The 13,422-nt window shown below is 55.0% G+C and overlaps 1 protein-coding gene across 1 annotated transcript; it reads right to left on the bottom strand.

Moving 5' to 3' along the window:
* Nucleotides 1–1,291: 1,291 nt before the first annotated feature.
* F9 (coagulation factor IX) lies at nt 1,292–13,127 on the bottom strand. The gene is made up of 8 exons (XM_068204539.1): nt 13,056–13,127; nt 10,513–10,676; nt 10,184–10,208; nt 8,197–8,310; nt 6,442–6,570; nt 4,197–4,435; nt 3,574–3,697; nt 1,292–1,847 (listed from the first exon to the last, which is right to left on the bottom strand). The coding sequence occupies exons 1-8, from the start codon at nt 13,120–13,122 to the stop codon at nt 1,300–1,302; spliced, it is 1,410 nt and encodes a 469-aa protein (XP_068060640.1). The 5' UTR covers nt 13,123–13,127; the 3' UTR covers nt 1,292–1,299.
* Between the last annotated feature and the right edge of the window lie 295 nt (nt 13,128–13,422).

The following is a 13,422-nucleotide window of genomic DNA, read 5'->3' as shown; positions in this document are numbered from 1 at the left end:
ATCCCAGCAGGGTCAGGGTGTCCTCAGTGTGCCCTACATCCATCCCAGCAGGGTCAGTGTCCTCAGTGTACCCTACATCCATCCCAGCAGGGTCAGAATGTCCTCAGTGTGTCCTACATCCATCCCAGCAGGGTCAGAGTGTCCTCAGTGTACCCTACATCCATCCCAGCAGGGTCAGAGTGTCCTCAGTGTGTCCTACATCCATCCCAGCAGGGTCAGAGTGTCCTCAGTGTGCCCTACATCCATCCCAGTAGGCTCAGGGTGTCCTCAGTGTGCCCTACATCCATCCCAGCAGGGTCAGAATGTCCTCAGTGTGCCCTACATCCATCCCAGCAGAGTCAGAGTGTCCTCAGTGTACCCTACATCCATCCCAGCAGGGTCAGTGTCCCAGTGTGCCCTACATCCATCCCAGCAGGGTCAGGGTGTCTCAGTGTGTCCTACATCCATCCCAGCAGGGTCAGAGTGTCCTCAGTGTGTCCCACATCCATCCCAGCAGAGTCAGAGTGTCCTCAGTGTGTCCTACATCCATCCCAGCAGGGTCAGGGTGTCCCCAGTGTGCCCTGCACCCATCCCAGCAGGGTCAGAATGTCCCCAGTGTGCCCTGCACCCATCCCAGCAGGGTCAGAGTGTCCCCAGTGTCCCCTGCCTCCATCCCAGTAGGGTCAGAATGTCCCCAGTGTGCCCTGCACCCATCCCAGCAGGGTCAGGGTGTCCCCAGTGTCCCCTGCCTCCATCCCAGTAGGGTCAGAATGTCCCCAGTGTGCCCTGCACCCATCCCAGCAGGGTCAGGCCATCCCCAGCCTCCCCTCCACGTGAAAACATCTGTTTGGGGGCACTGTGGGTGCACTGCTGTGCATGTTCACCTCCCTCGCGGGCTCCTGCTCCTGGGATGCTGCTGGGGCACCAGTGCCTGCTGGGCTTCCCTTGCCCACACTGCTGTGTGCCAGCTGTGGGCAATGCTGGTGGCACGCTGGTCCTGGGACATGTGTGAACCATTCCCCTGCTGATCACCAACCTCTGCATTTGGGATTTGGGGACTTACACCACCACAGCAGTGCCAGTGCATTCAGAAATGTAGCCGTGGGTCATTAAAAGGGCTTTTTATTTCCTTATTACCACATTTGCATTGCATTCTCTCAACTTCTGCCTTCCAAGAGCAAAGGTTATTTAATTTAGAAATGTTTATTGAAATGCAACAATCTCTCAGAACCACGGAGATTGCCGTGGTCCCTCTCCATGTCCCCAGTCCGTCCTCCAGCCTGGTGCAGCCTCCCCAGCGTGGCACGGTGCTCCCTGGGGTCAGGGGAGCCTCGTGGTTTGCTTGATCCACTTCACGTACTTGGAGACCCTGGTGTAGATGCCGTATTTGCCTGGCAGGGCACACTCCTCTCCCCAGCTGGTGATCCCCGTGAGAAACCAGGTGCCCTCGATCTCCGTGGTGTAGGGCCCCCCGCTGTCCCCCTCGCAGGTGTCCCTGCCCCCGGACGGGAAGCCTGCACAGAACATGTTCTGCAGGATGGTGGTGGAGGTGCTCTTGAGGCAGGTGGGCCGGTCCACAAAGGGCACCTTGAGGACCTGCAGGGTGGTGGCCTTGCGGCCGCGGAACAGCACCTTGCCCCAGCCGCTGACCGTGCCCACGCCCTGCCTCAGCAGCGCGTTGGTGAACTCGCGGCTGCCCAGGCAGATGGGGGTGACGTAGCTGTTGAAGGTGAGCGGCCGGTCCAGCTCCAGGAGGGCGATGTCGTTGTGGTACTCGTTGATGGAGGCGTTGTACGTGGGGTGGGGCAGCAGCGTCACCACCTTGCGCAGCTGCTCCGTGTGGTCGTCGCTCCTGACGTCGTGTTCACCTGCGGACACCGGCGGCACCGGGCTGGGTCCCCCCGCGGCAGCCCCGGCGACCGCGCCCTGGTGCTGCCAGCCCGGCGCCGGCCCAGCCCAGCCTGGAGGCCGCAAAGGGCTGAGCCCTCAGGTGGCTCCCAGACCGTTCTGGCCAGGCGGCTGGCTCCTTGCCAGAGGCAGCTGCGCGTTCCCTCACGTCTCAGCCCCCCGGCACAGCCCAGGTGTGACACCGGGCACACGCCGTCCAGTCAGGCACCAAAGATGCAGATGCTTTTGCCAGAGTTAGAAGCAAAGTGGCTGTTCTGGGGGTTTGGCACCCTCAGAGAGAGGTAAGGGGATGTCACCCTTGCAGCAAAAGGGGCAGAACTCGCTGATGAAAAATACTGGTCTAAAATGAATAATGTATCAGCGAAAATGAACCTCAATCTGCCCTTTGTGAACCCACAGAGCCACGGGGCAGGATGTGGCGCGGGAAGGCACGATGCCCTCCGATGCTCACAGGTGCCCCTGTGCCCGCCCGAGGCTCAGCAGCTGCAGCTGCTGCGATCGAGGAGCCGCAGCCTGTGACCTGTGACACGTGACCCGTGACCTCTGACCTGTGACCTCTGACCTGTGACCTGTTACCTGTTACCTGTGACCTGTGACCCGTGACCTGTGACCTGTGACCTGTGACCCGTGACCTCTGACCTGTTACCTGTGACCTCTGACCTGTGACCTCTGACCTGTGACCTCTTACCTGTTACCTGTGACCTCTGACCTGTTACCTGTGACCTCTGACCTGTTACCTGTGACCTCTTACCTGTGACCTGTGACCTGTGACCCGTGACCTGTTACCTGTTACCTCTGACCTGTGACCTGTGACCTCTGACCTGTGACCTCCCCGCCTTGTGGACAGCTGGGGAGGGGGAAGGGCGGGCGCTCCGTGCGCCCAGGTGGGTGAAGGGGCAGCAGCTGGGGCCGCCCTGGCCACAGCCCCCGGGGCGCGGGCTGAGCAGGTCCAGGCCGGCTTTTCCCGAGCAGGACCAGACCAGCTTTTCCCCAGCGCTGTCCCGCAGCCCCCGGCGCGTTCGGGCCGTGCTGCAGGGCTCCTGCTCGCCCTGCCGGGCTCTCCAGGAGGCACCATCGGCGCTGAGCGGCTCCTGTGGCACCGGCCCCGCCGTGCCCGCGCTGCTGCGGAGCCAGCCTCAGGTGAGCGGGTCCTGCGGGCTCGGCGAGGCCTTTTGCGGGCAGAGAGGGAATGACAGCTCCCTCCCAGGCTGTTTGTACAGTGTGAACGCAAGACAAATGTGGGGGAGACTTTCAGGTGGCTTGCTTTTCTTACGTTAGAGATGCTTGCTATGGCTGGGGACCCGAAAATGTGATTCAGGGATGAAAGTGGAGAATCAAAGAAGCTCAGGGGAGGGGAATGCTTCTTCCACCGGGCTTTAAAGCTGCCTGGATGAGCCTCTGGCTCAGGCGAGCTCACCCATGGCCAGGCTGATGTGTGTTTACACTGCGGTCCGGCAGCTCTGTGCCTTTGGGACCAAGGCAGAGCCGGCTCACTGCTCCTGCCAGAGGTGGTGGGACCTGCAGGGACCAGGCTGATGGAGTGTCACAGCTTCAGCTGGAGCCTCCGTGCCCCGCAGCAGCTCGTGTCTGCCGCTGCCCGTCACCGCGGTCGCTGTCCTGTGCCACGCCTTGTCCAGCCACCGCAAGCCCAGTGCCGCGTCCCTCCCCTCCTGCCCAGGTGCTCACCTGCCACAGCAGTGAGGTTGTGGGTGTAGCCCGGCTTCAGGCAGTGTGCTGCTGTCACCACCCACTTCTCGTTGATGATGGATGCGCCGCAGAAGCCCAAGCCTTCGCTGTTCACCAGCAGAACCTGTGGGAGCAGGGGCAAATCACACTCTGGGGCTTGTGTAAGCCTGGACCAGTGGAAGGTGGCCCTGGTCACAGCACGTGGTTGGAACTAGGTGATCTTTAAGGTTCCTTCCAACACAAACTGTTAGATGATTCTATGATCTGCTGAAACTGCTGGAGCCAAAAAAATGAGTTGCATTGCTCCTCACAAAACTCCCTTCAGCTTACTTTTGGTACATTCATGGACTACTGGGCAATCTGCTGCTGTGGCGCAACCCGTTGTGCCCTACCAGGTAAAGCTGCTGTGATTCTGACTTCTGGCTCTCTTTGCCAGAGGACAGCCCCATGCAGGCAGGTTTTGTTGTGTGGCATAAAACTGTGAATGGAAAGAAGCTCCTGCTAGGCTTGAGACTATTGCCAGTCTGACCTCAGAGACAGGCTTTGGGTGCTCAAAAGTAAGATGATGTGTACTCAGAAAGGGACTGGTGGGGTTACAGAAGGTTTGCAGAAAGAGCTGGTACCTGCCAGGGCACCTCTCCCTTCATGCTGTCGGAGCCGCCGACAACGCGCGTGCCTGTCCTGAGCACAGGTGTGATCCTGGTGCTGGCAGCAGTGCTGCTTTCCGTGGCGTTGTCCTGCACCTCCCCAGGGCCATCGTCAGAGTCATCACCCGTGATGTTCCAGTGCTCAAAGGTGTTCATGGACCGGGTGAGCTTCCTCTTGGCCTCAGGAGCCGTGATCCTCCCGCAGGGATATGGCACTGGGAGAGGAACAGTCACAGCTGTGACTGGCTGTGTCACTTACAGCGACCTAAGGGGAGGCGAGGAGGGAGATGCTGCCTCACCTCAGCACAGTTTGGGACCAGCTCAGGGCTGAGGGCTGGCCACGTGTACCCTGTGCACACATGCCTGTGCCCTGGAGCCGCAGTGCGAACGGTATGGAAAAGTAGCGAAAGCAGAGATTGTTTCTGGGCTTTGGAAATGTCATCGAACAGCTTTAAAAGTGAAAAAAGCTTGTGTTGAGCACCTGTGCCTGATGGGCTGGGGCAGCTGAGCCTGCTCTTGGCAGGATGTGTGCTGCATACCTGGGAGTCCTGTGCTGGGCATTTCCACAGCAGTGACTCCAGAACAATAAACAGCCAGCTGGGAGAGGGCAGGAAATAACAGCTGCCAATTGTACAGATAATCCTGCTTGGCACCAAGGTGAGGAAAACATTAATAAGCTCTTCCTAGAGTTGTGTATTTTCTCTGTTAATGAAGAACTCATCTGTAGACTCGTTTCAGACGAGCTCTTCCCAATCCTCTCCCACGCAGTGTGTGCAGAATTCCTGCTGGTAGTGGCAGTCAAAATAGTAAATAGCACCAGGCATTGTCTTTCATCTGAAAAGCTCTCAGAAGCACTGAGCAAACAAACACTAGTGTAAAATCAGATGTGAGTGTGGCCTACTGAGACTTCATCCTTTATTTTTAAACAGGTCACTTTAGGGACAGGACTCAAATGAGTGTTGAGTGATGGAAAGTGGTACCTGCAAGCTTAGCCTATGAAATGAAGTTTTCAGAGCCAACAAAAGTAAGCTTTTACAGGAAGGACAATCACCTAACCTGAAGGACATTCTTCTTGCCAACAGCAAGTTCTGGCCCAGTGAAAGTGATGCAGCAAGTTGGGAAACACAGGCCTGAGCTCTTGATGAGATCCTCTGTTGACAGGATTCCTGACCTAGGATACTTCCCAAGCTGCCTGCTGACAGCCAGCACAGTCAGGAGATCAGTGTTCCCTGCTGCAGCTGACACAGCTCCCCTGTGCAGGTACCTGCAGGTGTAGGTGGGTGTGCAACCCCGCTGCAGTCAGGTGTTGGAAATGTGATAGCAGCAAATGTTAAACTGACTTCAGATGACAAAATATTTATCTGCTCACTCTCTTCTCTGCCAGATGTGCTTCTGAGATGTTCACACCCAGTTAATTTGTGTTGTGGTGGGCTGGGTCTGCATGGGTCAGTGTAGTTACAGGTATTGTAGTGGTCTAGGAGCAGGATAAAGCTGGGGAGCACAAGGAGAACCAGCTATTCTTTAGTGCTTTGTGAAGCTGCAGCCTCAAGAACTGCATTTTCCTTCCACCCCACCCAACACAACAGCTAAGCCAGAGTCCAGTTCTCATTGAGGGTCTCTGCAGATCTACACTGCTGGGAGGACAGCACCAGCACAAAGCTTCACCTGTACCCACCCAACTCGGATTATAAAACACTGGGTCATGACCAGCCATGAAATAGACCAGCAGGAGAATTTACAGTAAGCAAATTCTTCTTTAGTTCTGAGAAGTTCAGAGCATCCTCAGTGCAGAACCAGTAAGTATTAGCTCGTACTGGGAGAACACGGGAGTGAGCCCTGGCTGGGTGCTGGAGTAGCTGGACATCACCCTCTGCCTTCAGAAAATTTCTGATCTTTAGCTAGAACTGCGAGATGGCTGGAGCCTGTCTGAGCAGCCATCTGAAACAGCATTTGCCTTTGAACAAATTCCTGGACAAGTACCCTCCATCTCCACTCACCCAGGCTAAAATATTGATGTTTTAAAGAATGATTGAACCCTTCCAGCCAGACCCCACATCTCCCCTGGGGAAAGTGCAGGGTCGGGCTCTACCTTTGCTAAGTAGGAAAACAAGTAACAAGGTTTCCAACAGGATTTTGCATCTATGAAATTCACGCAACTAAATCCAGGACAAGGCCTTGAAAACTTTAACCCAAATCTCTTAAAAATAATTTAAAAATTAACCTGTAGGTTCACAGGACTTTCCATCTTCATGCAGTTTATAGCCAGCAGCACAGGAGCACACAACCTTCTGTGGGGGCTGATGACTGCAAAAGTGCTTGCAGCCTCCATTTTTAATAGCACACGTGAAGTCTGAAAGAAATTAAAATGGAACTGTGAGAGCTCTTTTGAAACACAGCTGGTCAGAGATTTGTGGGGACACGGGGGTTTGGGCTCAGTGACCCCCGTGGCTGATCCAGGCTCTGGGAAACAGATGGGGGTTTGCAAGGAGATGGGGAAGCGGGGCAATCCCATCCCTGCTCATAGTGCAGGAGCAGTGGGCACTTCTTTGAGCAGGCAGGTGGAGGAGCTTATAGAGCCCCCCAGAGCCCCGGCACAGCTGCCTGCTGGCTGAAATGCGGCAGCCTGACCCTAAAGGACTCCTGCAAATATTTGGTAACAAATATTTGGTAACAAATACCAGCCATGTGATTTCCCCACTTCCGTGCTTTTGGCACTGGGGAGAGCAGCCTGTATCAGACTGGAGCAAGCCCTGCACCCAGGCTGGGCTTTGCGCTGGGGTTGTTGCTGGGCTCCACACTTCAAGGCGAGCCTTGTGCTCCTCCTGCCGTGCCCGTCCTGTCCCGGGCTGGCCTGGGGCAGCCCTTTCTGCAGGAGGTGTGATGGGACCCAGCCTGAGGCAGAGCGAGGTTCCCAGGCCCTGCACCTGCCTTCTCCTCCCCAGCCCTCACTCCTCTGCGGGGGCAACACCTTGCAGGTGGGGAACCACAAATCTGCAGGGCCCCTTGCAACTCTCAGTGAGTTTTCAAATAACTTCACGGCAGATTAACTCCACTCCTACTTCCTCAAGGACACCTCCCTTCCTGTAGCCATTTTAATGCCATCATTTACTATTTTTACAGAGCTCTTCTTCACGCCTCACTTCCAGCTCTATTTTTGCTTCTCACTTCCCCAAGAAATCTGCAATGAGACTATTTAAATTTGATGCAACTTTGAAATGCTCTTTTTAACGTACACTCTTCTCTTGCCAGAGCAGAAATACAACTAGAAAGAGAATCTTTTATTAGTGCAGTGAGTCTAGCACATTTTGCGAGTTGCACAGCCCCTGATTACATTATAAGAGCTGAATATCCCTCTTGCTTAAATTATCAGCTGTTTGGTTTTCATGAACTCCTCAGCCCATCAGGAAAATATTTGCCTTTAATTTGCCTCCAGAATCAAGGTTGCTGCTGATAATTATAATTATGAATTAAGCAGAGTGCCATTGAGAGGAGGTCAGGATAGTCCTGCCCTGCCCAGCACCTGCTGCTCAGCCTGGCATGAGAAAGTGGAGTGGGAGAATGGGGGTTGCACGGGGGGTCTGTGGGAAACTCAGCTTTCGGCAGGCGAGCCGGCTGTCCCTGATTGAGCAGTCCCAGAGGCTTCTGCTGGGACATACAGGAAGGGCTCTGTGTCAACATTTGCCCTGGCAGCCACAGCTGAACAGAAGACCTTGAGCCTGAGTCTCCACTGAGCCCTCCCCAAGAGCAGGTGCTCAGAGAGCTGGAGCTGGGGCTGGGCAGGACCAGAGAGAGCCACTGCAGCGTCCCCAGGCACGTCCCCCTGCCATCCCCAGTGCCAGCAGGCTGAATTTACACCTTCCTGCCTTACAGCAAAGCAAGCTGTGCCCCACACAGCCCCAGAGGATGCCACTGACCCCACTGATCCCAGGGCTTTCCAGCAGAGCAGCACTGCCCCTGGAGCAGCCCTGGCACGTACCTATCTCACAGTTCTTGCCTTCGTAGCCAGCCGGGCACCAGCACACGTAGGAATTGATTTCATCCTTGCAAACGGCTCCATTCTTGCATGGGTTGGGGTTGCACTGATCCCCATCTTGGAGAGAAGACAGCAGAGTTAAAATCACGGGGCTCCCCCACACACAGCACAGCCTGGAGTGCAGCTGTGAGACAGCACAGCTCCTGCCCTGGCACGGGGCACGGGCCAGCTCCTGGCAGCTCCTGCCCTGGCACGGGGCACGGGCCAGTTCCTGGCAGCCCGGCGTGCCACTCACCGGGGCAGCACCGAGGTCATGCAGCCGGGCTCCACTGGAGCTGTGTCCCCTGTCCCCCTGTCCCGCGTCCCCCTGTCCCCTGGGGTTAGCTCTGCCCAGCTCAGCAGAGCCCCTCTGCAGTCGCCCTCCTGCAACATCTCAGCAGGACCTCATGGCTTGGCCAAATTAGACAAATTTAGAAGGTTTGCTACTTCAAGGGTGCTTTGAGTTTCCTAATCTGGGCTGTTTTAACACTAAAGCCGTTCTGGGAAAGTTTGTGTCTGTCCACTGGGGTGTGGAGACCTGCCTGTGTGTTAGGATTGAGAACCTTCATGTTGCTCTTTCTTCCTCAGCTCTGCACTGCTCTTACCTGCTCTAGGTGTTTCCTCATGTGCCAGGGCTTTTATTTTCACAGCTGTCTCCTGTGAGAACCTGAGGCTTTAATAAAATACTCACTATTGCAAAACTGGTGATCTACAGCTCTGGAGAAGCAGATCAGTGATGTTAAATGGTGGGGATGCCCTTTGAAGTGCTTGTGCCAGGCTTGGAGAAAGGCAAGCCTTGCTGGCTTTGTGAAGTGGCAGGACAGGCTGGCAGTGCACAGGGCTTTCAGGAAAGGGCTGGAATGCAAAATGCAAACGGCAGCAAAACGGTTTGGGCTTGTCTGAGTCCTGGTGGCAGGCCTGCAGGCAGGGTGAGGACTGCAGCTGCTGCTGCCTGCGAGGGCAGCTGGGGCTCGGGGCTGTGCAAGGCTGAGCTCCTGTGGGCTGCACGCTGGGAACAGCAGCTCACACTCTGAGCAGCAAACCAGGCACCCGGGTGACAGAGGAATAGATGGCATTCCTTATTTTTGATGAGCTAATTTGTTACAGTGGCAGGGAAACAAATGCAGCGTTGAGTTTCGTTGGTTGTTTTTTCAGAGGACAGTCCTACAATGCAAATGTAATGTTTTTATTTTATAGTCTGGACTGAGTAATCTGAATTATTTAAAGCTTTTTAGTGAGATGTTCTGGGCACTTGGCCAATCTACCAAAGAGTTCATTTATTGAAATGTCCTTAAAATTAGTTTCGGATGGTGTAGTGGGCATTGAAATCTTCCTGTTAAGGGACCAAGGAGTCGTTGGGGATGGAGGCTGAAAAGGAAGAAGTAGATGTGGAAAGAAAACAGTGAAGTAAGGGTGTGAATTGCAAACAGCTGTTTGCTATGATCGTGTTGAGTCTCCACTTTAATACAGCATTTCTAGGGATTCACGCTGTGCCTTCACAAGGCTGTGCCTTATCTGGAGATCTCTGCTTGAGAACAGAGCATTTGCTGTTTGCTGAAGGGGTGTTAATTATTGCTGTGGTATTTTACTCTGTGGCACAGCTGAAACTGAAGCGCAGAGCGTGACCTGGGCTCAATGAGATCCAGCAGTCTGCCTGAACTAGTTTTGTTCCATGAGGTTTTTGAAATTTGTTCAGAAAAACCCTGCTTGAACAAATAAAATGCTAAGACATCCCTTTTTTTTTTTTTTTTTTTTTTTTTTTTTGGCTTGCCATTTCTATACCGATGGGACAGACCCAGGCTGGGCGCTGCAGGATTTGGGGGGCAAGGCTCTGACTGGCTCTGCCCTTTCAGTTTCTGGATGCTGAAACACATTTGTTACAGTAACATCGGGTCTTTATGCACTGAGAGAGGAATATGAAGCATTAGAACATGAAGAAAGCCACTCTTACCAACGTATGTTTGCCAAAACTGCATCTGCAAAGGGAAAAAAGAAAAAGTTTCCTTTGTTTTCTCATTTCTGGGTGTTGTCTGACTGAAGCAGTACCTGGATGGCTCCAAAGCTGAAGGAAAAGACTTGCAGGGAAACCACCACCTCCATAACACCGGTGGGGACTGACAAAGCTTTTAAAGCAGCTCCCCAGCCCAGCTGATGGAGCACCAAGGAGAACCAGCCACGGCAGATGGCCCTGTAGGTTTCTCCTGCTGTTCCCCCCTGCTGCCCCTCCGTGCCCCGGCTGGAGGGAGCACGGTGCTGCCACTGTGCCAGCGTGACACTCACCGTTTTCTCTTCATTTTCAAACACTTCTCGGGCTTCCTCGTAGCTGCACTTTTCTTCTATGCACTCCCTCTCGAGGTTCCCAGGAATGACCTCCTCCAGCCTGTTGGAGTTGGCTCGCCTTTGCCTCTGCAGCACCGAGCTCGCCTCTTTGCTCCCAATGAACACTGAAACGGGGACAGGAACAGGGCTGGGCCAGCCTGGCAGGACTCTGTCCCCCCAGGAAAACAAGCCCTTTCCAGGTGTCCCATTGCCCCACGGCCAGAGACAGTTCAGGACTGTCACTGTGGACCTGAGCTTTCTTTCTTGCCCCACTTCAGCCCAATCCAAAGGATCAAATCTGCAGAGCCAGATGTCAAAAGAGTCAAAAGGCAGAAATGACTGATGGCAGGAGGGTGCCTGGGAGAGCTGGAGTTTGATGCTTAAAATACCCTAAAGCAGCTGGTGTGAGAATCTCCATCACAGATGCACAGACTGGAATAAGCTGTTTGAGAGGGGAAAATAATAGGTTTTTTCATGCTGCTGCTTGGTGAGGTCTTGTTTAGCCCCAGAAGTGCTCTTGTTCTGTCTGCCTGTGCTGGCTCCGAAGGGCCACTTGCCCCTGCAGAGCTATGGCCCATGGGAGCAAGGGTCCTCCTCTCCCTGCTCCTCATCCTCATCCACAGCCCTGGGTCCAGCATCTCCTGCAGGCAGGAGGGGTGACACGAGCCTTCCTCACCCCCTGGGCCACCTCCTCAGTGGGCTCTTTGTATCTACCTTCCACAGTGGCCACGCTCCTGGGCAGGGTCACCAGCAAGAGCTGCTGGCACTGCAGGGACCCCGGGCCAGGTGGGATGGCCACAGTGGCCAGCAGCCTCGCCGTGGTGGCTGCCTGGTCGGGGGCAGCCCCATCATGGGCTACCATGGGTGTTGCCTGGCAGGGCTGTGTGTCCCAGCAGCAGGGACAGCAGCAGTGGCTGTCCTGTGGCAGGGTTTGCTCCTGACCCAGCTCTGCTGAGGGTTCTTCTTCACCTCCCTAAACCACTTTGCTCACCCAGGGGATGTCCCTGCTTTGCTTGCCCAGCCTCTCCTCCCTCTCCACCCTCCCGCAGCACGCTCAGCGTGTCCCTTTTTGTCACCGGATGGCAGAGCAGCTCTCGGAGCGTGGTGGCCACCCGGGACACGGACCCTCCTCTGGGGCTCTGTGCAGGAAGGGGTCGGGCCCCACTGAGGCTCAGGGACACCACGAGCTTGGCCAGGCAGGGAGAGAGGAGACCGAGGGACAAGCACCAGCCACTCGTCCCTTCTCATGCTCCCGATCCAGAGCAGAGCCCAGCCCTGCGGAGCATGCAGGAGATGGGCTGGTGGAGCTCTCAGGAGCCCCAGGCAGGTTGGTCTGGTTGGCACCAGGTTGGCTCCTTACTCACGGGTAAGGAGCCCCTCCACTGGCAGTGCCTCTACAGGAGGCTGAAAAGTCTCCCTGAGCTCCTCCCGGCAGGATGTGCGGCACCTGCCACAACGAACCCGTTTAATGGAGAGAACTCATTTAATGAGGGCAGCTTCACCTCCCTTCACGTCCCTCTAGGCTTTCTCCATTCCTTATGGGTCCCACCTGCTGCTTTTACAAACAAAACTCGATTGGGACTGAAGGCTGCAGGCCCTGTGGGGTGACAGGAGTGGCACTCACAGGGCTGGAAACCATCCTCACCCTGAGAATACACTCATTTACCAGCTTCTGAACCACAGGTTGAGACAGTGACACAGGTCTCCAGGCAGGTGCTGGCAGGGCACACCTGTCCTGTCCACTGTATTTTATAGGGGGTACACCTGGGGGTGTGGTGGCAAAAATACGACGTTCTGCTCACTTTTCATTGCTGAGCAAGTATTTTGGAAAGAGCTTTTTTTAAACCCGTTTCCAGCAACGTTTTAATGAAAGAAGGAAGGGCAGCCTTGCAGGAAACAGGAGCTCACACTGGACGTGAACCAGCCTCTGCTGGAACTGTTGCTGCTACAGATAAATCAAGCAAGAGCCTGCATTACTGTGTGTGATTGCCCACATCCATCAAGTGCTCTGTCTTGTCTCCAGCTTTGGCTGCATCCTACAGTCTTTGTTAAAACCACACTGGCTTTGCATTTAAACAATCCTCGCAGTGGCAAATCCAGTGAGTGTTTTAGGGATGTGAGCACTTGTTTGTTCTCCAGGACAAAGTGATGGCACACAAAGAGGTGTGACTGTCACTCCACTGGCAGCGCTCTCCCCTTTTCCCCTGCTGTGTGTGCCTCCTAAAATGGCTGAATCCAGCTCTGAAAGCTTAAAGGTGCAAAAAACCTAAGAAAAAATCCATTCTGAAAATTAATCCCTGTGCCACATGCTGTATGAAATCAGCATAGAAGCTGTTATTTCATTCCCCCAGCAAAGAGCCAGGGCTTTAAAGAGGAGCTGTGAAATGCAGCAGTGCCTCTGAGCTGCTGTCTCACAGCACTGCACAAGCTGCCGCACTACAGACTGGCATCTGTAACACCCTGTACCAAAAGTGAAGGGCTTGCTCGCTTTTAAATGAACTCACCTGTATTTTCAGCAGCAAGACAAGCTCCCAGAAGACATATGGAGAGTATGAGGGGGACATTTGCCATCTTCTCTCCCCTGGCCAAACCTCTCGCTGACAGCTTGTCCGGGTGGCCGAGCTCAGTCGAGAGTTCAAAGTGCAGGTGCTTGTTTACTGCCTCTGGGCAGCCCTTGAATTTAAGGTCCCCGATGTCCCAGAGCCCAGCAGAGCCAGCTGGGTGCTGTGCCACCATGGGGCAGGGGATCCCAGTGTGTTCCGTGGCACTGGGGGTGCCCACAGGCTGGCAGGGGCTGGCAGGGCTGTGCCCTGCTGGACGTGCTGGTGTCTCCCAGGCTGCAGCTCCACTCGCTGCTCTGAGGCCACAGCA

Source organism: Anomalospiza imberbis, chromosome 14, assembly GCF_031753505.1.
Source record: "Anomalospiza imberbis isolate Cuckoo-Finch-1a 21T00152 chromosome 14, ASM3175350v1, whole genome shotgun sequence".
Classification (NCBI taxonomy): domain Eukaryota; kingdom Metazoa; phylum Chordata; class Aves; order Passeriformes; family Viduidae; genus Anomalospiza; species Anomalospiza imberbis.
This window is presented reverse-complemented; position numbering and strand designations above follow the sequence as displayed.